The 26758-nt window shown below is 46.5% G+C and overlaps 2 protein-coding genes across 2 annotated transcripts in view; one reads left to right on the forward strand and one right to left on the reverse strand.

Annotated features, from left to right (window-relative positions):
• cntrl (centriolin) overlaps window positions 1-11267 on the forward strand; it is a 49817-nt gene extending 38550 nt beyond the window's left edge. The window contains exons 21-33 of the mRNA XM_083979803.1: window positions 403-520; window positions 2200-2273; window positions 2995-3115; window positions 3220-3309; window positions 6165-6273; window positions 6630-6760; window positions 6878-7216; window positions 7290-7446; window positions 8715-8767; window positions 9404-9691; window positions 10377-10445; window positions 10884-10946; window positions 11102-11267. Coding sequence (XP_083835929.1) covers window positions 403-520; window positions 2200-2273; window positions 2995-3115; window positions 3220-3309; window positions 6165-6273; window positions 6630-6760; window positions 6878-7216; window positions 7290-7446; window positions 8715-8767; window positions 9404-9691; window positions 10377-10445; window positions 10884-10946; window positions 11102-11221 — 1732 coding nt within the window. The 3' untranslated portion in view covers window positions 11222-11267. The remainder of the gene's footprint in view (window positions 1-402; window positions 521-2199; window positions 2274-2994; window positions 3116-3219; window positions 3310-6164; window positions 6274-6629; window positions 6761-6877; window positions 7217-7289; window positions 7447-8714; window positions 8768-9403; window positions 9692-10376; window positions 10446-10883; window positions 10947-11101) is intronic.
• A 242-nt stretch (window positions 11268-11509) lies between these two features.
• Window positions 11510-26443, reverse strand: tti2 (TELO2 interacting protein 2). The gene is made up of 10 exons (XM_083979030.1): window positions 26321-26443; window positions 25196-25676; window positions 24408-24631; window positions 20112-20169; window positions 19888-20016; window positions 19140-19232; window positions 17248-17456; window positions 15884-16027; window positions 14570-14732; window positions 11510-11629 (listed from the first exon to the last, which is right to left on the reverse strand). The coding sequence occupies exons 1-10, from the start codon at window positions 26323-26325 to the stop codon at window positions 11543-11545; spliced, it is 1593 nt and encodes a 530-aa protein (XP_083835156.1). The 5' UTR covers window positions 26326-26443; the 3' UTR covers window positions 11510-11542.
• Window positions 26444-26758: the final 315 nt, after the last annotated feature.

Genomic DNA, 26758 nt, shown 5'->3' on the forward strand with positions numbered 1-26758 from the left:
GCCTAACGTGTACAGAAATCACCACTTTTACATCAATAAATGCATGTTTTACAATGAACCGATCAGTCTGCATTGAATTTTCTTTTATTTTATTACCGTAAGTTATATAACATGGCAGCATTTTTAATTTGTAAATTTTCTGACCTACATAAAAAACATGTCCTAGTAGTTGCGCTTCCTCCAATAAACATGAAACACGCCTACGCACATAAGACGCAGTAATCAGAAACCGGGATACTGTATTGATCGTGTGTGTGTGTGTGTGTGTGTGTGTGTGTGTGTGTGTGTGTGTGTCTGTGTGTCTGTGTGTGTGTGTGTGTGTGTGTGTGTGTGTGTGTGTGTGTGTGTGTGTGTGTGTGTGTGTGTGTGTGTGTGTGTGTGTGTGTGCGTGTGCGTGTGCAGGAGTGTGTTGCAGGTGTGCGAGGAGGTGCAGTGTGTGGAGGAGACGCTGCTGAGGAGACGAGCTGAGCTGCGTGAGGCCGACAGGCTGCTGCTGGAGGCGCAGAGCTGCAGACTGGAGGTACAGGAGGAGGAGGAGGAGAGAAGGAGGAGGAGAGAGAGGAGGAGGAGGAGGAGGAGAGAAGAGGAGGAGGAGAGAAGAGGAGGAGGAGAGAAGGAGGAGGAGGGGGAGGAGGAGGAGAAGGAGGAGAGAGGAGGAGGAGAAGGAAGAGGAAGAGGATGGAGAGAGGAAGAGGAGGAGGGAGAGAGGAGGAGGAGAAGGAGGGAGAGGAAGAAAGGAGGAGGAGGAGAGAAGAGGAGGGAGAGAGGAAGGAGAAGGAGGAGGAGGGAGAGGAGGTGGAGAGAGGAGGAGGAGGAGGAAGAGAGGAGAAGGAGGGAGAGAGGAAGAAAGGAGGAGGAGAAGGAAGAGGAGGAGGAGGAGAGAAGAGGAGAAGGAGGGAGAGAGGAAGAAAGGAGGAGGAGAAGGAAGAGGAGGAGGAGAAGGAGGTGAGGAGGAGGAGGAGGAGGAGGAAGAAAGGAGGAGAGAGGAAGGAAGGAAGAGGAGGAGAGAAGAGGAAGAGGAGGGAGAGAGAAGGAGAGAAGAGGAAGAGGAGGAGGAGGAGGAGAGAAGGAGGAGGAGGAGGAGGGGAGAAGAGAAGGAGGAGGAGGAGGAGGAGAGAAGAGGAGAAGGAGGAGGAGAGAAGAGGAGGAGGAGGAGGAGGAGAGAAGGAGGAGGAGGAGAGAGATGGAAGAGGGGGAGAAAGAAAGGGAGGGAGAGGGTACATACACACACACATTAACGTTCACACCAAACGCGATGAACGCCACAACTTTCCATTCAAAGTCAATGTAAATGGAGCGACACGTCGGGCGACGCGTTTCGGCCGATACGAGCGACGATGGAGCGATGAAGTGTCCCATCGCTCCATCGCTTCATCGCTTGAAGTTGAAAAATTTGAACTTTTCAAGCGGCATCATGTGACTCTGGGCCGCGACATCCAATCAGCGTTGATATTCAACCACGTCACCGTCACAGTTACCATAGTTACGCCAGACACACATTTCAAAACATGGTGGAGAAGAAGAAGATGACTGTGGCTGCAGTCTCTCACCAGACCCTCCTTCCTCCAGAGAACCTGTGGCTGTGTAAACAACAACAACAACAACCCGGGGCTGTGTGTGTTTTCCTCAGATCAACAATATACATCCTTTGGTTTCCCAAAGCTTTACCACACGACGTCGTACTTTTACCACGATCGTAATAAAAAAGATAACGCCTGCAGAGGGTCAGAGGACCTACAGCTTCCTCCTTGGGAATATTTCATATGTATTTATTAGAGCTGTAGCCGATATCTGAGTACTCGAGTACTCGCTCGGCTTGGGCGGCATCCGAGTGCCATTTCACCGACTCGGATGTTATTTTTTTGCCTATTTAGGCCGAAATGTTAATGGTTCCTTTATTGAAGTGTGCGCTGCCGTTATAGGACATATGTTTAGCCTATTAACGGGACAATTTAATTCCGTGGCAGTCCTTCTTTTTTTTTTTTTTGCTCTTTTAATTGTGAGTGATTTGAGGACGGACCTGTGAGGAAACATATACGCACATCGACAACTGTTCCAGCTGTTTTATTTTACTGTCTGATTAACGTGGCTCTCTTCAGCTGCTCCGCTCTCCTCCCACATGGTCCGTGCATCGCATTTGCTGTGAACGCACGGTAACACTCTCCCTCCTCCTCCTCCTCCTCCTCTCTCCTCCTCCAGACCAGCTCAGAGGAGCTGCGGCGTCGAGCTGAGGACAGCGCCACCTGCCTGCTGGATGCCACGCTGCACCTCAGGTAAACAGGTGTGTGTGTGTGTGTGTGTGTGTGTTCTTGTACATGCTACGTTGTGAGGACCGGAACAAGTTTTTAACCAACAGACTGAGGACATTTTGGCCGGTCCTCTCTTTTTCCTAGGGCTGTTTGAGGGTTAAGACGTTAGGTTATAATTAGGTTTATATTAGGTTTAGAGCAGGGGTGTCAAACATGCGGCCCGTGGGCCAGAACCGGCCCTGCAGAGGGTCCAATCTGGCCCTCAGGATGAATTTGTCAAGTGCGAAAATTTGAAATTGCACATGTTTTTATCAAGAAATTTCAGGTGGTTCATCATATGTTTTGTAAAAGGATACTTCAGTAACTGTAAAACATCGTATTAATGTACCAAAACAGAGGAAAATTTCAGTTTTTTAGATATATTTAAAGGTTATTATGCTATTATTTTACTGGTCCGGCCCACTTGAGATTAAATTGTGCTGTTTCTGGCCCCTGAACTAAATTGAGTTTGACATCTCTGGTTTAGAGTAACGGTTAAGTTTAGGCATTTGTTTTGGATGGTTAAGGTTAGGGTAAAGGGCTATAGGGAATACATTATGTCAATGACATGTCCTCACAAAGATAGATTTACAAGGGTGAGAGTGTGTGTGTGTGTGTGTGTGTGTGTGTGTGTGTGTGTGTGTGTGTGTGTGTGTGTGTGTGTGTGTGTGTGTGTGTGTGTGTGTGTGTGATAAATAACCTCCAGGGAGCTGCAGGAGGAGGAGGAGCAGCTGAGGAGGAGCAGGCAGCAGGAGGAGCAGAGTCTGAGGGAGGTTCTGTCAGACTGTCAGGAGGCTCGGCAGCAGCTGGACTCACTCACCTGTCAGGTAACACCAGTCGCCACGGTAACATGGTCACTAGACAAACACACACACACACACACACACACAGAGAGGATCGGTCGCCACGGTAACAGACTCGGTCTGTGCAGGTGGAGCAGAGGAGGGAGGAGCATCACGCGGCTCAGAGCAGAGTGGAGGAGGCCAGAGAGGAGGAGCAACGGCTGAGGAGCACAGTGAAGGTGAGGAGGAGGAGGAGGAGGAGGAGGAGGAGAGAGGAGGAGGGAGGAGGAGTGGGGGGAGGAGGAAGAGGAGAGAGGAGGAGGGAGGAGGAGGAGGAGAGAAGAGGAGGAGGAGGAGGAGGAGGAGGAGGAGGAGGAGGATGAGGAGGAGGAGGAGGAGGAGGAGGAGGAAGAGGAGAGAGGAGGAGGGAGGAGGAGGAGGAGAGAAGAGGAGGAGGAGGAGGAGGGAGGAGGAGGAGGGGGAGAGGGGAGGAGGAGGGGGGGGGGAGGAGGAGGAGGATGAGGAGAGAAGAGAAGAGGAGGAGAGGAGGGGGGGAGGAAGAGAAGGAGGTAAAAAGAGGAGGAGGAAAAAGAAAAGGAAGAGGAGGAGCAATGACTGAGGAGCACAGTGAAGGTGAGGAGGAGGGGGAGGAGGAAGAGAGAGGAGAGAGAGGAGGAGGGGGAGGAGGAGGAGGAGGAGGAGAGAAGAGGAGGAGGAGGAGGAGGAAGAGAGAGGAGGAGGAGGAGGAGGAGGAGAGAAGAGAAGAGGAGGAGGGGGAGAGAAGAGAAGGAGGAGGAGAGGAGGGGGGAGGAAGAGAAGGAGGTAAAAAGAGGAGGAGGAAAAAGAAAAGGAAGAGGAGGAGCAATGACTGAGGAGCACAGTAAAGGTGAAGAGGAGGAGGAAGAAAGAGGAAGAGGAGAAGGAGGAAGAAGAGGAGGAAGAGGAGCAACAGCTGAGGAGCACAGTGAAGGAGGAGGAGGAGGAGGAGGAGGAGGAGGAAAGAAGAGGAAAAAGGAAAGGAGGAGCAATGACTGAGGAGCATAGCGAAAGTGAGGTGGGGGAGAGGGAGAGAGAGGAGGAAAAAGAGGAGGAGGAAGAAAGTTGAAGAGAAGGAGGAAGAAGAAGAAGAGGAGTGAGTGAGGAAGAGGAGGAGGAAAAAGAAAAGAAGAGGAGGAAAAAAGAGGAAGAGGAACCTCTGTCTGCAGAAGGATCACAACTCTACAGCTTCACCTCCATGGAGGTCCACAGGGGACACATCAATTAAAAGGACGAATTTCGAAACGTACCTTTAAAACACCGTTTAGGAAACACACTGTTGAATTCCCAGATGAAGATCCACATTTCAAGATCAGAGAGCTTCTTACATCTGTCTCAGCGTGGAGGAGCAGAGGGGACACCGCCTTTCAAAGGCCGATTTAGAGAATACATTTTCAAATCGGATTTGAAAATGCAATTAGGAAATGGAACTTCCCTTTTAAAAGACTGATTAAAAGTTGTATTTTCTAATTCAGTTTGCAAATTCATTTATTAGTGTGAATGTCAGCATTCACACTATTGTTCTTCTGTTCGGCCATTTTCTTCCGCCTTTTTACGGTCTTCTTCTAGTCCTTCATGCTTTGTGCTATTTCAACAATTCATATATCAAAACGTGCAGCATTTTCTGGACTTTATCGGATGTATTCAAATTTTTCAAACTTTTTATACTTTTTCAAATATTTAACTTTTTCTGATTTTTTTCAGCTTTATAATGGGTGTGTGTTGCGTCTAACGAGCAGAGCTAGAGTGGTGCCAGAGTGGAGAGAGGCAAAAAAACATTCTAGAGTTTTTCTGGCTAAACTGTCAGCACGGCCACAAATTAAACTCTAGACACATTATTTTCTCCAGTTTTGTAGCCACACTTGTCTTCTGGCTAAAATTCTGGTCAAAAATGCAAAGAGACTTAGATAATAATTTAAAATATTTTTTAAATGCAGCCATGGAGCTCTCTGCTCTCATTCAGCCCAATGCATTTTTTTCACAGCAGCAGGAGAAGGAGCTCAACTTTGTAACTTGCTGTTAAGTGATTTTTAATTCATTTTAATTCACCAAAAAATAGTCACAGGTCACAAAAAAGTCCTCTTCTTGCTTGGTGTGGCTCAACCTCTCTTCTACACAACTCTGTCTGTAGTCCAGTTGGTAAGGTGGCCACTTGCCAACCCCAAGGTCACTAGTTCGAATCCAGGCTGAGCAATCTTGTTATGTGATGTTGAATTCTGCTCCCCTCCCCCACCCTCAATTGGTTACAGGTGTTCGTTAAGAGACGCATTAATTGCTAGTGCCACCGTTTGCAGCACATCATCACATTACAATGGCAACATGCTTATGCCTGTGGCAAAGCGGCAGAGTAAAGGTTTAGTGATCATGAGGTTGTGGGTTCGGTTCCTGGTTCACATCTTGCATCAACAACAATTATAGTGAATTATTTTCCCAGTCGTCCTCTGTTGACTTCTGATAACTTGCTTCATGTTGAAACTGCTGCTCTCAGCCTGAAATTCACAGTAATTTTCACTGTAAGTCATTCAAGCTTGACTCTCAAGCTTTCTCTGTGTTGACACAGTGTGTTTCCAACAGGTGCAGCTTTGGGCTCGTTAACTTCAGAGTGAGACAGAGTGCAGCTCATCAACAGACAACAGTCTCTGTAACTGTGTGTACACTGTGGCCTAGAGGCAGAGTGAAAGTCTACTGACCATGAGGTTGTGGGTTCGATTCCTACCTTGGTCAAACATTTGTATGGTGATCACTGCTTGCACTATTTGCTAATTCTGCAACAGCGTTCAGCTGCTTTCAGCATTCACACCATTTCCATTCTTGGAAATGCTTTTTCCAGTTTATTTCTGTTTTTCAAAATGCATTTTGAAATTGATTTTGATGGTTATTCATCTGGGAATTCAACAGTGTGTTTTCTAAATGACGACAGGGGGACACATATTAATTAATGTGTCCCCTGTCGTCCTCCATACACTTCTTCACAGGTTTAATACTTTTCATGTGTGTGTGTGTGTGTGTGTGTGTGTGTGTGTGTGTGTGTGTGTGTGTGTGTGTGTGGGAGGTGCAGGAGCAGCAGGAGGTGCTGCTGACTGAGAGGAGTTCGACTGCCTCAGCTCTGAGGGAGGAGGAGCAGAAACTGGTCACACTGCAGCGTGAAGTCAGCACACACAGAGCAGGTAACACACACACACAGAGCAGGTAACACACACACACAGAGCAGGTAACACACACACACACACACACACACAGAGCAGGTAACACACACACACACACACACAGAGCAGGTAACACACACACACACACACACACACAGAGCAGGTAACACACACACACACACACAGAGCAGGTAACACACACACACACACAGAGCAGGTAACACACACACACACACACAGAGCAGGTAACACACACACACACACACACACACACACACACACACACACACACACACAGAGCAGGTAACACACACACACACACACACACAGAGCATGTTTGTCGTGTTTGACCTGATCGATCGTGTGTTTGAGTCCAGAGCTGAAACGGGTTCTCGAGGAGCTGCTGCTCCAGCAGGAGGCGCTGGAGGAGGTGAAAAACAAGCGCACCCAGACTCTGAGGAGGCTCCGCAACAAGAAGGAGGAGGTGGAGAGGAGGAGGGAGGAGATAGAGAGGAGGAGGGAGGAGATGGAGGAGATACAGGAGGAGGTGGAGAGGAGCAAGGAAGAGATGGAGAGGAGGAGGGAGGAGATGGAGAGGAGGAGAGAGGAGATAGAGGAGCAGCACCAGCAGCTGGAGAGAAAAGAGGAGGAGGTGGAGAGGAGCAGGGAGGAGATGGAGAGGAAAGAGGAGGAGATGGAGAGGAGTAGGGAGGAGATACAGGAGGAGATGGGGAGGAGGGGAGAGGAGGTGGAGAGGAGGAGAGAGGAGATGGAGAGGAGGAGGGAGGAGATAGAGGAGCAGCACCAGCAGCTGGAGAGAAAACAGGAGGAGGTGGAGAGGAGCAGGGAGGAGGTGGACAGGAAGTGGGCGGAGCTAACCGTGCTGCAACAGGAAGTTGAGTCCCGGAGAAAAGAGGCGGAGTCACAGCGGAGGAACCGGGAACGACACCAGACTGAGCTGCAGGTGAGGACACGACGGTCGGGTTGGGGTTCACACACAGGAAAGATGATGAAGATGATGATGATGCTGTTCCCAGGAGCTGCAGGAGGAGCTGAGGAGGAGGAGGGAGGAGAGGAGGAGCCTGGAGGAGCAGAGCAGACACCTGGAGGCCCGACGGAGGCACGCGCACCGCTGTCTGGCGGCGGTGGAGGCGGAGCTCGCCAAACGGAGGGCCAATCAGGAGCAGCTCAACGGTGTGACATCATCAGTAACACACATAACACACACACACACACACACACACACACACACACACACACACACACACACACACACACACACACACACACAGGCTGTATTCGAAACCACATACTACACTACTAGTACGTACGGATTTGGCCAAAATGCAGTATGTAGTATGCAAACAAAAGCTAAATCTGCAGAATGTGAAAAATTCCCGGATGTCGTACTGATTCGGAAAATATCTCCAGTATCTGACCAGTCTAGTTTGCGTACTGTATCCCACAATGCAATGCTCCCCTGACGTCTAACCGTAACCAAAGATGGTAGTGAAGTATCTTTGCCGTGTACCGTAACCATGTTATATATAACTTAATAAAATAAAAATAAAACTTAATGCAGACTGATGTGTTGATTGTAAAACATTTATTTACGATTACGATTACGAAAACTTTATTATCCACAGAGTGGAAATTCCTCTTTGGTTTCGCCACCATAGACATGTCTCACAACAACAGAACACATAATGACACAGTAAAAAACATTTCAAGGATAGAAAAAATATATAAAATAGCCTACAGCAGTAACTATTATTAATGTAAATGTGGTGATTTCAGTACATACAGAGCCCCGAGGCAGCGCTGCTCTTCTGTCCAATACACACAGGAAGCTTCACTTTTCATTCAAACAAACTAATGCTACTGATACAGGTGTTAGATTTCATCACTGAGACCAACATTTATCTCCTAAAAATAATTTAACCAGCCGGTGGTAAACCTCTAAAAACCTGCGGGTAAGTTAATTAGCGATGGTTTTCTCCCCCGGGATGACGACGGAGGTTGGCCGGCCGAGCAGCTCTGCAGACCGGCTGCTGTTTCTGTGATGTCCCGGTCGCTGCAGAGCTTCACTTCTCTGAAAAACATCGGAGCAAACTTCTAAACAGCCGTCGTTTGGATAAACTGGCCGTAGATTTGGGATCTAAACAGTTACTTTCTCACATGAAAAAATATTAAAACTTAAGTTAAGTTAGTTAAGTTAAAGCGGGAAATAAAACAGCTTTTCACCTGTTTTACAGCTACTGTTGCCGGTTGCCGGGAAATGCATTCTGTATTGTATACTGTTACTGCAGTGCTGAAGTAGCAGACTGAATCCCACATTCAGTCTGCAGTATACAGTACATACTAACGCAGTATGTAGTAGGCAGTACGGTAGTATGCAGTTTCAAAAACAGCCAGAGAGTAAAGTGTGTGTGTCATCTAACAGCTGTTTGTGTTGTGTGTAGGCAGCTCAGAGCGGCTGGAGGAGAAGAAGAAGGAGCTGCACACACTGGAGCAGGTAACACACACACACACACACACACACACACACACACACACACACACATATTTTGAAAACCTGGGTGGTGTGTTACAGTTTGTACATTTTCATATTTATTTACATCTGCAGTAATAGAGTAGTTCTGTGTGTGTAGTGGGCGGTCCCGCCTCAATATTAACCAATCAAGCTCAGGAGATCAATCCACAAATAAAGCACTTCATTCATAAATGTAGAAAAATATGAAAATAAAATGCAAAAAGATGTAGAAATATAAGTTTGGGTAACACTTTACAATAAGTGTCCCTTAATTAACGTTAGTTAGTACATTATTAAGCATTAATTAGCTGTTTACAGATATATTAACAATCATTATTATGTATTACTTTGGATTAGGAAACCCATTAATTAATGGAGCCTATTAGTAAGCAGTTAATTAATGTTTACTACTCAAAGTTAGTTAATAAATTAAGTATTAATAAAAGTTGAATAATGTAATTAGTTATCATTATGTATGCTTTACTCAGCATTAATTAACACATTAGTTTATATATTAATGCTTAATAATGTACTAACTAACGTTAATTAAGGGACCCTTATTGTAAAGTGTTACCGTAGTTTATTACAAACATGTTATTGATCTGTTTTCATCATCAGAGGGAGAAACACCTGCTCCTCAGGGAGGAGGAGCTTCAACGACAGGGGGAGGAGCTACAGGGGAAAGAGGAGGGGCTTCAACAGAAGGAGGAGGGGCTACGCAAGAAAGGGGAGTGGCTTCGGCTGAAGGAGGAGGAGCTACAGGAGAAGGAGGAGACACTTCATGTGAAGGGGGAGGAGCTACAAGGGAGGGAGGAGGGGCTTCGTGTGAAAGGGGAGGGGCTACTTCAGAGGGAGGAGGGGCTTCGTGTGAAGGAGGAGACGCCCAGTCAACAGGAAATGAAGCAGGTCAGTAACTCGCAAGTGTTTCCAAAATATTTACTGTAGAAACACCAAAATCATATCAAAGCGTTCAGGAAGTCCTTACGAAGACCACAGTCTGCTTCTTTTTCTGAATGGAGCTACCGTTCTGTCAGAATAAGCCCAAATGTCAGACCAGCGCAGAAGTCTAAACATTTTCAGCTAAAAATGTTAAAGGCCAGAGTTGTGCCTTCATTTTATTTTGCACCGTCACATTAAAACATGTCAGAAATGCTGTTACAAGCTGGAAAGTTCATTTAAAGTCGAATGAACTATCATCTAAATTGTCTTTATTTGTAGTTGGCACATACCTTAAACACTCCAGGCTGGGAGCTAATGATATAAGAGCAGATCTGCTGCAATTTACGTCCAGTAATTGTTAAAATAATGGGTGACTGGTCGACTATCAAAATAATTGTTTATGGCAGCCCTATTAATAGGTCATTAACATATACAGACATACATTAAAAACAATCTGAGGGCATATACTTAAAACACATTGCAACATAAATGTACGTAACGTAAATTGACTGTTGATAAGAATATAAAGTAATCCCAGTTTTTAAAGCTTCACTTTATTAACGACCCCTGCCATTGGTTAACTCTGTAAACCTGCTGTTTATCAACGTGTGCGTGTGTGTGTGTGTGTGTCTGTGTGTGTGTGTGTGTGTAGGAGGAGTCAGAGGAGGACGAGTCTTTCTACCTGTCAACAGCTGGTCTGAGGTCAGACCTCAGTACTGAGGTGAGACACACACACACACACACACACACACATCATCATCATCGTTGTCGTCATTAAAACACAGAACTGGTTGAATACAGGAAAGTGACATAGAGAGAGAGGAAAGAAAGAGGGAGAGAAAGAGGGGAAAGAGAGAGAAAAAAGAAAGAGAGAGGGCAAATAAAGAGGGGGAGATAAAATAAAGAGGGAGAGAAAGAGAAAGAAAGAGAGGGAGAGGAGATAAAAAGGGGGAGAGAGCATTAGACTAACATGAACATGAACAAGGAATAAAAAGACGGATTAAAAATATTTTTTATTAAACAGAAAAGGTAAAGAACAGTCAGACATTAACAGAGTGTGTGTGTGTGTGTCTGTGTGTGTGTCTGTGTGTGTGTGTGTGTGTGTGTGTGTGTGTGTGTGTGTGTGTGTGTGTGTGCGTGTGTGTGCGTGTGTGTTCAGGAGCAGAGGTGGAGGGCGGAGCTTCAGAGAGAGAACCTGAGGCAAGAGGAGGACCGACTGAAGGTAGAGGTCAACCAATCAACCAATCAACCAATCAATCAATCAATGACACTGATCAGCTGTTCACTCTGATCAATGACTCGTGTGTGTGTGTGTGTGTGTGTGTGTGTGTGTGTGTGTGTGTGTGTGTGTGTGTGTGTGTGTGTGTGTGTGTGTAGGCTCGTCTGCGCCTCAGCCTGTGGGAGCAGCAGGAGAACCTGAGGAGGCTGCAGGAGGAGGAGGAGGAGGAGTCAGTGAGACGCCGCATGGACACGCTGGACTCGCTGCTCACACACTGACCACACACACACACACACACACACACACACACACACACACACCAGCTCTGTGTGTCTGTGTGTGTGTGTCATCATGTGATCATGATACTGACAATCAATCAATCAATAAATGGATGAATGAATCAATCCGTTTGTTGTCTTCGTCGTTCATTCACACTCCAACAGTCGGTGGAATCGGCCCAGGACCAACCGACCAATCAGCTCGCAGCTCAGAGACACCGTCAGGAAACCGACCAATCAGGTGTGTCCTCTGCTCCGCTAGGAAGCAGCAGCAGCAGCAGCTCTGCTCGGCAACAGTCCAGGTGTTTGCAGGTGTTTCCATCACCTCTCTGCCGCCGTAGTAACAGTTTCCAGGCAACGGAGCACCTCGGGGCTGCAGCAGCTGCTGTCGAGCTGCCGGAGGAGAGGCTGAGAGAGAGGGAGAGAGAAGAGAAGAGAGAGAAAGAAGAGGGAGAAAGAAAGTTAAGAAGAGACTCAGGGTGAACACGATCCGTTCCAGGCGCTTCTGCTTCTTTTAGTTTACGGCGACACCGCGGATATGCATGAAAACAGAGACGTTCTTTGAGGAAAAACACAAGCACGTCGCAACGAATTCCCCTCTGTTCTATTTCTGATTAAATTAAATGTAATGTGGCCGATCAGTTAATTGTAAAACATTTATTTATTGATGTAAATGTGGTGATTTCTGCTCCTCTGACCAGCTCCTCCTGAAGCTTCACTTTTCATTTACACAAACTAATCAATGAGACCATAAATTAATCTGCTCCTTTCTCCACCGGCGTGACGACATAGTCTGACCGGTCGATCACAGATTCGATCCCCTCAGCCGGCCGCTGCTGCCTCTGAGATGAGCCGAGCAGCGAGCTAACGCTAGCTCCCGGTGGCTGCTCCCAGTAGCTCTGCACTTCTCCCAAAACGTCGGAGCAAACTTCCAAACAGACGTCAGTTGGATAAACTGACCACAGATGACCACTGTGGTTAGCATTGCTGGCGCATGCGCAGAAGCGTCTGGAACGAAAAGAAAGGGAGAGAAAGGAAAGACAGAAAGAGAGGAAAGAAAGAGGTGAAGAAAGAAATATGAAAGAAAAAGAGAGAAGAAAGAAAGAGAGAGAGGAAAGGGGGAAGAGAGAAAGAGGAAAGAAAGGGGGAGAGAGGAAAGAAAGGGAGAGAAAGAGGAAAGAAAGAGGGGGGAGAAAGGAAGAGAGAGGAGAGAAAGGAAAAGAGAGGGAGAGAGAGGAAAGAAAGAGAGAGTGAGGAAAGAAAGAGAGGAGGAGAACAGAAGAGAGAGGGAGAGGGGAGAGAAAGGAAAAGAGAGGGAGAGAGAGGAAAGAAAGAGAGGGTGAGAACAGAAGACAGAGGGAGAGGAGAGAGAAAGGAAAAGAGGGAGAGAGAGGAAAGAAAGAGAGGGTGAGAAAGAAAGAAAGAGGGGAGGGGGAGAAAGGAAAGGATGGAGAGAGAGGAAAGAAAGAGCACGCTACGGCGACTTTTAGCTGCTCTACTGCTAGGCTAGCAGTTAGCATTGCTGGCGCATTTGTGCGTTCACGTGAAGTGGTGTTGTCCTGGTTCTGGTTCAGACGAGGGTTAGGGGGAAGTGGTCTGGCTATCTGGACCTTCAAACAGAGATTTTTCAGAGCCACACTTCAAACCGAGGGGTACGACAAGTTTCCCAGAATGCATCTCGCGGCGACCAGCAGCTGTTTTATTTCTCGCTGTAGCGCTGTTATTACGTCATTTTGTTAAGTTTTAATATTTTTTCATGTGATAAAGTAGCTGTTTAGATCCCAATGTGCGGTCGGTTTATCCACATGAGGCTGTTTAGACGTTTGCTCCGATGTTTTGTGAAGTGAAGCTCCACCTGTGGAGCAGATCAACGGCTCGAGAGCTGGTCAGCCGGCCAACCTCCGTCGTCATCCTGGGGGAAAAGACGGTCACTAATTAACTTACCCGCAGGTTTTTAGAGGTTTACCACCGGCTGGTTACATTATTTTTAGGAGATAAATGCTGGTCTCATTGATGAAATGTAACAATTGTCGCATTAATTTGTTTGAATTAAAAAGTGAAGCTTCATGTGTGTATTGGACAGAGGAGCAGCGCAGCCTGGGGGCTCTTTAGCCTAGGTGCAGAAATCACCACATTTACATCAATAAATAAATGTTTTACAATGAACACATCAGTCTGCATTAAGTTTTATTTTATTTTATTAAGTTAACATGGTTTTGAATACAGGATTTGTGGTAAAAGCTTGTCACGTCTGCTTATGTGAAAGTCAGCAGAGACGACTGATGACGTATGTGACTGTTGAAGTGGTGTCCCAATTCGTAGGGGTCGACTTTCAACCTCTACCCCTTGTAGCTCCATTTCAAGGGTTAAGGGCTAGGGGTAGGGATGGAAATTAGAATTGGAATTAGGCCGAGATTTTTTTTATTTATTTTTAAAATAAACCTTTATTACCGGTTCGTCCTTTACCACAATTCTCTGTTGTTAATCACAAATTACAACAAAGCACACAAGACCCTGATCAGAGTGAAAGGAAGATGACACAGAACAATCAAAACTTCAGAACCAGTGAATTTTCCTGAGAGAGACAGAGGGACAGAGAGAGAGAAAGTTAAAGGGACAACGAGGAGTTTTGGAAAAGCGAAGCGTTTTCACACTACATTTATGAGCCTCCGCGCGCACCGTAAAATTATTTTGACCGGCGCAAGACGGACTCATGTTTTCATTCATCAAGAATTCAGAGTCAGAGGTTCAAAGACGATCACATACCGTCGGAGTTCCGACCATAAACGGCGATTCAGCTGCGTTATTCTCATGACTCGTTGCGAAACCGAAAGTAAAAAACGCTGGTCGGCTCGACCAGCATTTCCACCACCACTAATAATAACAAAATAACCATAGAGACAGAACGATATATTTATCTAAAATGGACCATTAACAAGTGTGGGTAGCGTAGATTCATCCACATTAACGTGAGACTTTTTTATAACCGAATAGAAACTCCTCGTTGTCCCTTTAAAGAGAGAGAGAGAGAAAGTTAAAGAGAGATAGAGAAAGAAAAAAGAGAGGGATAGGAGAAAGTTAAAGAGAAAAAGAAGAGGAGGGAAAGAGAAAGTTAAAGAGAGAGAGAAAGAATTTTTTTTTTTTTTTTTAGTTCTTTTTTGTATTTGTATATTGTTGTATATATTTGGTTTCATGAGTTGTATTGTGTCATTGATTCCTAATGCTTTGGCAACATAGTTCTTTTAACTGTCATGCCAATAAAGCTAATTTGAATTTGAAAGTTAAAGAGAGAAAGAAGAGAGAGACAGGTGAGTCCTCTGTCCTCTCTCAGGTCCTCAGGTAGCTCACCTGCAGTGCATGATGGGAGCAGACGTCCAGCAGCTGGACACACGTTCCCGTCCGACGCAGCAGCTGCAGCCGCACCGACGCCTCCATCTCCGCGTCGTCAGCGGCAACCAGCAGCAGCCGCAGGAGGAGGCGGAGCCACGGCTCGCCACGGCGACGCTCCCACCTGACACCACACGGCATGTGATCAGCACCAGCACATACTGGTGTGTGTGTGTGTGTGTGTGTGTGTGTGTGTGTGTGTGTGTGTGTGTGTGTGTGTGTGTGTGTGTGTGTGTTACCGGGGCCAGGCGGCTCTGGTGGAAGGAGAGACAGGAAAGAAAGAGAGAGAAGAAATGGGAAGAAAGAGAGAGAGGGAGGAATGAAAGGGAGAGAAAGGAAAGACAGAAAGAGGGGAAGAAAGAAATATGAAAGAAAGAGAGAGAAGAAAGGGGAAGAAAGAGAGAGAGGGAGGAATGAAAGGGAGAGAAAGGAAAGACAGAAAGAGGGGAAGAAAGAAATATGAAAGAAAGAGAGAGAAGAAAGGGGAAGAAAGAGAGAGGAAAGAAAGGGAGGGAGAGGGGGAGAAAGGAAAAGAGAGGGAGAGAGAGGAAAGAAAGAGAGAGAAAGGAAAGAGAAAGGGGGATAAAGGAAGAGAGAGCAGAGAGGGAGACAGGAAAAGAGGGAGAGAAAGGAAAGAAAGAAAGGGGGAGAAAGGAAGAGAGGAGAGGGAGAGGGGGAGAAAGGAAAAGATGGAGAGAAAGGAAAGAAAGAGAGGGAGAGGGGGGAGAAAGGAAGAGAGAGTGAGGAAAGAAGGAGAAGGGGGAGTAAGAGAGAGAGTGAGGAAAGGAAGAGAGAGCAGAGAAAGAGAGGGAGAGGGGGGAGAAAGGAAAAGAGAGGGAGAGAGAAAGGAAAGAAAGAGGGAGACCACCTGTCCAGACGTCATGTGACCCCGTTAATCACTCATCAGCACCAGCACCTACAAGTGTGTGTGTGTGTGTGTTCTTGTATGTAATACGTTGTGGGGACCGGCGAGTTTTTAACCAACAGAGTGGGGACATTTTGGCCGATCCTCACTTTTTCCAAGGGCTGTTTGAGGGTTAAGACTTCAGGTTTATATTAAAGGTTAAGGGTAGGGTTAGGAGCTAAAGGGAATACATCATGTCAACGAGTGTCCTCACAAAGATAGAATTACAAGGACGTGTGTGTGTGTGTGTGTGTGTGTGTGTGTGTGTGTGTGTGTGTGTGTGTGTGTGTGTGTGTGTGTGTGTGTGTGTGTGTGTGTGTGTGTGTGTGTGTGTGTGTGTGTTTGTGTGTGTGTGTGTGTGTGTGTGTTACCGGGGCCAGGCGGCTCTGGTGGTTTTCTCCAGAACCTCGAGCATCTTCAGCCGACTCGTCTCCTCAGGTGAGTCGCTGAGCTCCAGGTAACTCTGCAGCACACGCTCCAACCGCCGCAGGTGTCTGCACACGGCCACGCCCATCCTGCACACACACACACACACACACACACACACACACACACACACACACACACACACACACACACACAGAAAACACACACATCCAGCTGTTTGTTTTTCTGCAGGAACATTGATCAACAGTCTAGGGCTGCAACTAACGATTATATTCATTATCGATGATTTAAAACGATTAATCGATTAGTTTTTTGGTCAATAAAATGTTGAAAAACATCAATCAGTGTTTCTCAAACCACCAGACGACATCGTCCTCAAATGTCTTGTTTTGTCCACAAACTACAGAGAGACTCAGTTTATTGTCATAAAGGAAAAAAGAAACCAGAAATATTCACATTTAAAGGACAATTCCGGGCAAATTCAACTCAGGCTGTATGTTCCTAACATTTTAGGTCTAAAAGAAGGAATCTGAAGAGTTTCAGTTTAATGTCTCCTGTTTTGCGGTAGTTGTGTCTGTCCCCGGATCGCCACGGCAGCGATGAATGGGAGCGGATTGAAGTTCTGCTGCTTAGGCTGTTTCCATCCCTCAAAGCCACAGACAGCGTCAGATGGAGACTCAAACATGCAGCCAGAAGTTTATTTACTTCAAGCAAGCCGACATGTTTGTAAAACTAGATCTAATTCAAAGTCTGGCGGAGTCGAGACCCAAGTTGACGCTCGGTGTGTTCAGGTGCAGTGGGAAGCTCCCGTTTGTGTCATAAACACAGGAATATCAACTCTGGACTTGCTTCAAGTAAATAAACTTCTGGGTGCATGTTTGAGTCGCCATCTGACGCTGTCTGTGGCTTTGAGGGATGGAAACAGCCTAAGCAGCAGAACTTCAATCCGCTCCCATTCATCGTTGCCGTGGTGACGCGGGGACAGACACAACTACCGCAAAACAGGAGACATTAAACTGAACATCTTCAGATTCCTTCTGTTAGACCTAAAATGTTAGGAAAATAGTTGAGTTGAATTTGCCCGGAATTGTCCTTTAAGAAGCTGGAATCTGAGAATTTGCACTTTTTTCCTTAAAAAACGACTCAAACTGATTATTAGATTATCAAAATAGTTGACGATTAATTTAATAATCGATTACTGTTTGATGAATCAATGAATTGTTGCAGCTCTACAATAGTCTGATTATTACTGATAATCACTAACAGAGGGAAACACAGCGAAGATTCAGACTTTTATTTTGGAGGAACTGACACTGTCGTAATCTTATTGTGGCGAGGTGCGGCGTACCTGTCGACGAGCGGCGGGAGGGCACAGGCGTAGACGCGTCGCAGCGCCACCTTGTGCTCCGCCTCCATGTGGGTCAGGACCAGACGCAGCACGTCGTCATGGCGACAGGGCTTCCTGGGGGAGGAGGAGGAGGAGGAGGAGGAGGAGGAGGAGGAGGAAGGAGGCTTCTCCAGGACCAGGAGCAGATCCAAGAGACAGGACAGGACCAGCTGCACAGACCGATCACCAGTCAATGAGAGAGAGAGAGGGGTGTGTGTGTGGGCAAAAATATCGATACGGCAATATATCGCAATATTTTGTATCGCGATACGATATCGATATATCGACATATCGATTTTTTTCAAATAATAAATCATATATTGCACTTTAATGATTTTATTGTATGTTTTTAGTACTTCTCTGCTGTTTTTCCCTTGTACTGTTTTTGTCTTTGTTGTGACGCAGCACTGCTCTCTGTCCGAGAGAAATTTCTCCTTCGGGAGACTAATAAATGATTTTGACTTTGACTTTGACATATTTCAGTACAACTTCGGCACCTCTGCTCTGCGAGGCGTCACTGTACTGCTGCCTCAGACAGTGTGTTGTACATGCAAATATGCTGTTGTAACTTGCGCTTGTATAGTTACAATAAAATGGCATGGATAATTTGAATTACATTGTTTTGACTCAGTTTGTCCCATGAATTATCACTATCATCTGATGTACATACAACTCGGATTTTAACTCATTGAGTGCCGCGCTCCTTTCCAAAGTTTTAGTCAAGTGTACCGGCAATTTAGACCATTTTTGACGATTTTTGTAGAGCCACAGTGTATTCTATATTATTGCCACCAACACATACTGTGGCTCAATTGAAAGGTTTACCTTAATGCTTCAAGTGGCCACAAACCGTTTGTTTCTACGTGCCTCTGTTCCTGAGAAAAGTCAAGCTAAACATGGCTGGGTTTCACCAAAATCCCTCCTTTTTTTCTAGAAAAGGAGATAGAGCGTCTTTTATGAAAGGTGCTCTGTTTGTGTCTGTCGCTCTTCTCACACTCGCATTTCTGGATCAAAGGGCTCGTATAAGATAAATATATACAACAATGGTTGTTCTATTCACAAAACCACCAGCGGGGGCGGGGGGGGCGCCACTAAACAACAATAACACAGACGCACCGTGCCGTGTCACAGCTTCTCCCCGCGGAGCGTGAGGGTCTGTCGGCCACAGCAGGTCAGGAACACCGGTCCCACCGGTGGTCGCGGTCCTTCTGTGGTACGGGTCGGTGATGCCGGTCTGCTTTGGTCCAGAGACCATCAGATTTTACCGCGGGAGGACTTTGGGGAGGACACGGTGTTGCTCCAGATGAAGACCGGGCGGACTGTCGGCTGAGAGCTTCCTGGTTCAGCTCCGAGCAGCTCGAGCAGCTGGAGCAGCAGCGCAGGTGAGAGCAGAGCAGCTGCGCTGCATCTGCATGCAGAACTCGTTTGCAGAAGCCGAGTTATGATAAAAACTTCCAGATCATGAGCTGTCATGTGACTTTGATCGTCATCTATTTCAGTTCTCCTCGTCGTAGAGTCCCCAAATTTACATATAATGTGTATTAAAGTGTCTATTTTCATAATTTAAAAAAAAAGCAAAAAACGTAAAATTACGTTTTTGGCACTCAACGCATGGGAACGAAAAACGAGAAATTACGTGGTTGGCACTCAATGAGTTAAGATGCATAAATAACGCCTTTTACATTTTTCAGTGAACTATGTAGAATATCGTAGAATATCGCAATATATCGCAAAATCGTATCGTATCGTGACCCAAGTATTGTGATGCGTATCGTATCGTGAGGTCCTTGGCAATGCCCACCCCTAGTGTGTGTGTGTGTGTGTGTGTGTGTGTGTGTGTGTGTGTGTGTTACCTGGATGACGGCGGCCTCGGTGGTGTACAGGTGTTTGAACAAAGCCTGGTAGAGAACCTCCGCTCTGTTGAACTGACGGAGCTCAGCAGCTGGCTGCACACACACACACACACACACAATCACACACACACACACACAAACACACACACAATCATCATTACAACACATTCACCTGTGAACTGGTTGAATACAGGAAAGTGATGTAAAGAAAGAGGGAGGGGGGGAGAAAGAAAGAAAGAAAGAAAGAAAGAAAGAAAGAAAGAAAGAAAGAAAGAAAGAAAGAAAGAAAGAGGAGAAAAAAGAGAGGGGGAAGAAATAGGGAGAGAGAGAGAAGAAAGACAGAAAGAAAGAAAGAAAGAGAGGAGGAGGGAGAGGGGAAAGAAAGAGGTAGAGAGAGGAAATAAAGAGGGAGGGGGAAAGAAAGAGGTAGAGAGGGGAAAGAAAGAGAGGAGGAGAGAGAGGAAATAAAGAGGGAGGGGGAAAGAAAGAGGTAGAGAGAGGAAAGAAAGAGGGAGAGCGAGGGGAAAGAAAGAGAGGAGGAGAGAGAGGAAAGAAAGGGAGGAGGAGAGAGAGGAAAGAAAGGGAGAGAGGGGAAAGAAAGGGAGAGCGAGAAGAAAGAAAGAGAGGAGGAGAGAGGGGAAAGAAAGAGGAAGAGAGAATGTGTGTGTGTGTGTGTGTGTGTGTGTGTGTGTGTGTGTGTGTGTGTGTGTGTGTGTGTGTGTGTGTGTGTGTGTGTGTGTGTGGTCACCGTGTTGAGGACGATGTGGTGCAGACAGCGAACTCCCATCATGCAGTTCTCTGGCCTGTAGTCGTCACTGAGGAGGAGGGAGGGGGGGAGGAGGCGGGGCAGATGGGGGGAGAGGGAGGGGCGAGTGACCTGCACACACACAGAGAGAGAGAGAGAGAGAGCGTTGGAGTTTGTCGCGTTGCTGTGGAAACCTGGCGTCTCCTATCAGTCAGCTGATCACTGACCTGCAGCAGCGTCCACACAAACACCAACTTCACGGGTTCACGGCGCCGCCAAGAGTCCCTGCAACACACACACACACACACACACACACACACACACAGTCAACATAAAAACACATTTACCGGTGAACTAGTAAAGAAAGAGAGAGAGAGATGAAAAGAGAGAGGAAAGAAAGAGAGAGAGAGAAAGAAAGAAAGAAAGAAAGAAAGAAAGAAAGAAAGAAAGAAAGAAAGAAAGAAAGAGGGACAGAGAAAGAAAGAAAGAAAGAAAGAAAGAAAGAAAGAAAGAAAGAGAAGAAAGAAAGAGAGACAGAGGAAAATCAGAGAGAAAGAGGGAGAAAGAAAGAAAGAGAGAAGAAAGAAAGAAAGAAAAAGAGAAGAAAGAAAGCGAGAAAGAAAGAGAGAGAAAAGAAAGAAAGTGAGAGAGAGAGAAAGAAAGAAAGAAAGAAAGAAAGAAAGAAAGAAAGAGGACAGAAAGGGGGAGAAAGAAAGAAAGAAAGAAAGAAAGAAAGAAAGAAAGAAAGAAAGAAAGAAAGAAAGAAAGAAAGAAAGAAAGAAAGAAAGAAAGAAAGAAGAAAGAAATACAGAGGGAGAGACAGAGGAAAAACAGAGAGAAAGAGGGAGAAAGAACGAAAGAAAGAAAGAAAGAAAGAAAGAAAGAAAGAAAGAAAGAAAGAAAGAAAGAAAGCGGGAGAGAGAGAGGAAAAACAGAGAGAGAGGGGACAGAAAGAGGGAGAAAGAAAGAAAGAGGGAAAGAGAGAGGACAGAAAGGGGGAGAAAGAAAGAAAGAAAGAAAGAAAGAAAGAAAGAAAGAAAGAAAGAAAGAAAGAAAGAGGCAGAGAGAGAGGGGACAGAAAGAGGGAGTTCCTGCAACACACACACACATTCAGAGCTTCACACTCCGATGACATCGTCCAATCAGTAGTGATGGGTCTTGCCGTGTCGAGGCTTCGAAGCGCGCGTCGAGTAATCCAGGAAGTGTTTTGTGAAGCGCATATCGAAGCGCGTATTGCAGCGCATATGGAAGCGCATATCGAAGTGCGGTATCGAAGCGCATATCGAAGCGCGTTATCGAAGCGCGGTATCGAAGCGCGTTATCGAAGCGCGTATCGAAGCGCATATCGAAGTGCGGTATTGAAGCGCGTATCAATGACGTATCGATAACGTATCGATAACGTATCGATGCGCGTATCGAAGCGCGTATCGAAGCGCGTTATCGAAGCGCGTATCGAAGTGCGGTATCGAAGCGCGTATCAAAGCGCGTATCAAAGCGCGTATCGCAGCGCGTATCAATGACGTATCGAAGCGCGTTAGAAAAGAAAGAAAGAAAGAAAGAAAAAGAGAAGAAAGAAAGCGAGAAAGAAAGAGAGAGAAAAGAAAGAAAGTGAGAGAGAGAGAAAGAAAGAAAGAAAGAAAGAAAGAAAGAAAGAAAGAAAGAAAGAGGACAGAAAGGGGGAGAAAGAAAGAAAGAAAGAAAGAAAGAAAGAAAGAAAGAAAGAAAGAAATACAGAGGGAGAGACAGAGGAAAAACAGAGAGAAAGAGGGAGAAAGAACGAAAGAAAGAAAGAAAGAAAGAAAGAAAGAAAGAAAGAAAGAAAGAAAGAAAGAAAGAAAGCGGGAGAGAGAGAGGAAAAACAGAGAGAGAGGGGACAGAAAGAGGGAGAAAGAAAGAAAGAGGGAAAGAGAGAGGACAGAAAGGGGGAGAAAGAAAGAAAGAAAGAAAGAAAGAAAGAAAGAAAGAAAGAAAGAAAGAGGCAGAGAGAGAGGGGACAGAAAGAGGGAGTTCCTGCAACACACACACACATTCAGAGCTTCACACTCCGATGACATCGTCCAATCAGTAGTGATGGGTCTTGCCGTGTCGAGGCTTCGAAGCGCGCGTCGAGTAATCCAGGAAGTGTTTTGTGAAGCGCATATCGAAGCGCGTATTGCAGCGCATATGGAAGCGCATATCGAAGTGCGGTATCGAAGCGCATATCGAAGCGCGTTATCGAAGCGCGGTATCGAAGCGCGTTATCGAAGCGCGTATCGAAGCGCATATCGAAGTGCGGTATTGAAGCGCGTATCAATGACGTATCGATAACGTATCGATAACGTATCGATGCGCGTATCGAAGCGCGTATCAAAGCGCGTATCAAAGCGCGTATCGCAGCGCGTATCAATGACGTATCGAAGCGCGTTATCGAAGCGCGTATCGAAGCGCGTAGCGAAGCGCGTTATTGAAGCGCATATCGAAGCGCGTATCGAAGCGCGGTATCGAAGCGCGTTATCGAAGCGCGTATCGAAGCGCGTTATCGAAGCGCGTATCAAAGCGCGTTATCGAAGCGCGTATCGAAGCGCGGTATCGAAGCGCATATCGAAGCGCGTATCGAAGCGCGTTATCGAAGCGTGTTATCGAAGCGCGGTATCGAAGCGCGGTATCGAAGCGCGTTATCGAAGCGCGGTATCGAAGCGCGTTATCGAAGCGCGTTATCGAAGCGCGTATCGAAGCACGGTATCGAAGCGTGTTATCGAAGCGCGGTATCGAAGCGTGTATCGAAGCGTGTTATCGAAGCGCGGTATCGAAGCGCGTTATCGAAGCGCGGTATCGAAGCGCGGTATCGAAGCGTGTTATCGAAGCGCGGTATCGAAGCGCGTTATCGAAGCGCGTATCGAAGCGCGGTATCGAAGCGCATATCGAAGCGCGTATCGAAGCGCGTTATCGAAGTGTGTTATCGAAGCGCGGTATCGAAGCGCGTTATCGAAGCGCGTATCGAAGCGTGTTATCGAAGCGCGGTATCGAAGCGCGTTATCGAAGCGCGTATCGAAGCGCGTATCGAACCGCGGTATCGAAGCACGTTATCGGAGCGCGTATCGATGCGCGTATCGAAGCGCATATCGAAGCGCGGTATCGAAGCGCGTTATCGAAGCGTGTTATCGAAGCGCGGTATCGAAGCGCGTTATCGAAGCGCATATCGAAGCGCGGTATCGAAGCGCGTTATCGAAGCGTGTTATCGAAGCGCGGTATCGAAGCGCGTTATCGAAGCGCGTATCGAAGCGTGTTATCGAAGCGCGGTATCGAAGCGCGTTATCGAAGCGCGTATCGAAGCGCGTATCGAACCGCGGTATCGAAGCACGTTATCGGAGCGCGTATCGATGCGCGTATCGAAGCGCGTATCGAAACGCGTATCAAAGCGTGTATCGATGACGTTTGAGATGACGTCCGAAGCCTCGCCGGTCCGTTGCTCCGCCTACTGGTTCAGGAAGCGGTTCGCGGTTTGGTGGTGTGCTATTCGAAATAGGAGGCACAGTGAAACGCAGTGGAGGTTCCCCTGCATCCTGTGGTATTTCTGCATCGATTGCAACATGTGCTTCAACAGTATTATCTATATTCTGAATAAAAATGAATAGACCGAATCTCCTTGTTGTTTACATTCTACTTCCGGGTAGAAAACCAGCACGTAATTTGAATGAGATCAATAGTAACGAACGAGAGTTTAGCTATATATCATATTTTTCACGCCCTATCACCGTTTAGACAAATCTGAAATGATTGAAGAAACATTACTATTTCTGTGTGTGTGTTTTGTGTTGCTATGTGTTGTATTTATTCAGTTTGGGGGAATCACAGTGTCTAGAGAGCATCAGTGGCTCAGCTGACAGGGACAGCTAACGGTAGCTAAGCTAACAGCGGTAGCTAGGCTAACGGCGGTAGCTAAGCTAACAGCAGGACGTCAGCTGTTAAAACCCTCCCGTTGTGGGACACGACATGAAACTACTCCAGTTAGCTCAGTCATGTTGGAACTAATATCCGCTGGAGAAAATATTTTTTCATGGAGCGTTTATTGAGTCACTGAGTTATTAAAGTTAAACAGGTAGCTAACCGTTAGCCCGGCTAATCTATGATAACCATGACTAATTACAAAAATGTGCACACATAAATAGTAATGTTTGTCCAATCATTGGTTTTATAGACTTTACAAACATCAGATTAGTCTAAACGGCGATATAGTAACATGAAAAATTAGATATATATAGTGAAACTCTCGTCCGTCACTATTGTTCTCATGCTGGTTTTCTACCAGGAAGTAGTTGTAAACAACAAGGAGATTCGTCATATATATATCTACACTACAGACCACTATATCATTGTAATATTTTTTTCCTGTTGAATTCTTTTTGGCCAGTAGATGGCCTAGTAGAGCACCTGAAGCCCCAAGAAGCTTTTTGCCCTTGAGTGAACCAATTTGATGAAAAGCTTCAATGCTTCATGAGGCTTCATCTGGCTCATCACCACCAATCAGATCGCTCCGTCCTCACCTGGTGAGTTGTGGTTGAAGGACGTCCAGGACTCCTCCCAGGATTCCTCTGCCCCGCCCCCTCTCCTCCTCCTCCTGCTCCTCCTGCTCCTCCTCCTTCTCCCCTCCCTGACTCCTCCCCCCCAGCAGGAGGTGGGAAGAGTCGGCCCAGCCTCCTGCCCTCAGCAGCTCCTCCTGCAGCCTCCTCGCCGCCGCTCTGGAGGCGGAGTTTGTCCACGGTCGGTCCTGAGGGACAGAGGGACGTCCAGATGTTTCCACTCAAAAAAAACAACCAAATGTGACCCGTTCATCAAAATGAGTCGGATGTCGCAACGTTCTATTTTTAGATAATCAGCTGATAACGTGGAAAACCCATAGAAAATCAAAAAAAAATGTGACTTTATTCTTGTAAAATTATGACTTTTTCTCATACAATTATAACTTTTCTCATTAAATTATTACTTTTTTCTTGTGCAATTATTACTTTATTCTCATAGAATTATGACTTTAATCTTGTAAAATTGCCAATTTATTCTTGTAAAATTATGACTTTTTTCTTGTAAAATTGTGACCTTTTTCTCATAAAATTATGACTTTATCCTTTTAAAATTATGACTTTATTCTTGTGATATTATGGCTTTATTCTCGAAAGGCTGTGAAAGTTTTTTTCCTCAGTGTGGCCCTAAAACTCGGTCGTATTTCACCAGTTAAAGTTTCAAACAAAAGTTCAGTTTCTGCCCAGAACAAATGAACACAACAACATTCATAAAAAAGGTGACACATATTTTCCACTTTTCCCGCCACACTCACCTGGAAATGTGTCACAGCGAACACGCAGAGGGGCGGAGCCACGGTCAGCAGCAGGCCCCTCCCCCTCCTCCTCCTCTCCGGGTTTCCCATAGCAACCAGCAGCGCCGTGAGAGCGGTGCATGCTGGGACGGCTCGGCTCGGGACGCTCTGATAGGCCGCGGCGCCGACGTCGTCCTCGCAGGCCGGCACGGCTGCTCGGCCAATCAGAGCGTCCACCAGAGACCTGTACGCTGACCCAAGCTCCGCCCACTCCTCCTCCTCATTGGTCGAAGCTGGAGAGAACAGCCAATCAGGATCTGCGGTTTGAAAGAGCCGCTCCACGCGACCAATCAGAGAGTTCGTCTCAGAGTCAGAGGACGAACCAATCAGCTTCTCCCGCAGCCGAGACAGGAGCTCTGTGATTGGAGGGAGAGGAGCAGAGGGGAGGGGCTTCTCCGAGGCGGAGAGATGAAGGTCATGGAGTAAAGATGAAAGCTCCATCCTGAGGAGGAAGAGAAGAAACACTCAGTCACCGGCTTTTATTCTGAAAGGACACGTCTGACTTCCTGTTGTCACTCACTGATGCTAATCACGCTAACGGCTAACCACCATGAACAAGCTTAAGAGAGAAAGGGAGGAGGAGGAGGAGGAGGAGGAGTAGAGAAGAAGAAGAGGAGGAGGAGAGGAGAAGAAGAAGAAGAAGAAGAAGAGGAGGAAGAAGAGGAGGAGGAGGTGTAGAGGAGAAGAAGAGGAGGAGTAGAGGAGGAGGAGGAGAGGAAGAGGAGGAGGAGAAGGAGGAGATGAGGAGGAGGAAAATATACTAGAGAATAAGAGGAGGAGGAAAATAACCAGAGTAGAGGAGAAGGAGGAGTAGAGGGGGAGGAGGAGGAGGAGAAGAAGTAGAAGAGAAGAAGAAGAGGATGAGAAGGAGGAAAATAACCAGAAAAGATGAGGAGGAGAGGACAAGGAGAAGAGGAGGAGGAGAAGAGGGAGGAGAGGGGGGAAATAATCAGAGAGTAAGTGGAGGAGGGGGAGGAGAATAACCAGCGGAGAAGGAGAAGAAGAAGGGGAGGAGGAAGAGGAGCAGAAAACGATGAGCAGGAGCAGGATTCACAGCGGCGACTCTGACGTCACGTCTCGTCTTACGTCATCTACGTTTCTTCTGACGTCGCTTCGTCTGTAGCGGAGCTGCAGCCGCTCGGTCCAGTCCAGTCCGGTCCAGTCCGGTCCGGTCCGGTACCGACCTGAAGGACCAGAACCACGGAGACTAACTAACAGGGGGACCATTCAGAGGGACGGACAGCGGTGTCTCCGGAAATGAGTCCGACTGGAAACAGGCTCCGCGACAAAGGTTCCTACTAACAAACCTCCACACGTCTCTGGTGTTAGGAACATTTAGATATGAATAAAGTCCAGTTTTACACCAGAAACATTATTATTTTAACGTTTAAGTGTTTGACGTGTTATTACTGTTGTTGTTGTTGTTGTTGTTGTTAGCGTTAGGGTTGGTTTTTATTGTTTTGTGTTGTAGTTTTGATTTGTTTTAAAGATTAAGGGTTGTATACAAAATAATTCAAATATTAT

This window comes from Trachurus trachurus, assembly GCF_905171665.1.
Source record: "Trachurus trachurus genome assembly, chromosome: 9".
Classification (NCBI taxonomy): domain Eukaryota; kingdom Metazoa; phylum Chordata; class Actinopteri; order Carangiformes; family Carangidae; genus Trachurus; species Trachurus trachurus.

Excerpts from the sequence above, each read along its gene's own strand:
- tti2 (XM_083979030.1), bottom strand. Across the intron at positions 20,170-24,407 it reads CTTCAACCACAACTCACCAG|GGACTCTTGGCGGCGCCGTG; the intron begins GTGAGGACGGAG and ends TGTGTGTTGCAG. Across the intron at positions 20,017-20,111 it reads TTGTGTGGACGCTGCTGCAG|GTCACTCGCCCCTCCCTCTC; the intron begins GTCAGTGATCAG and ends GTGTGTGTGCAG.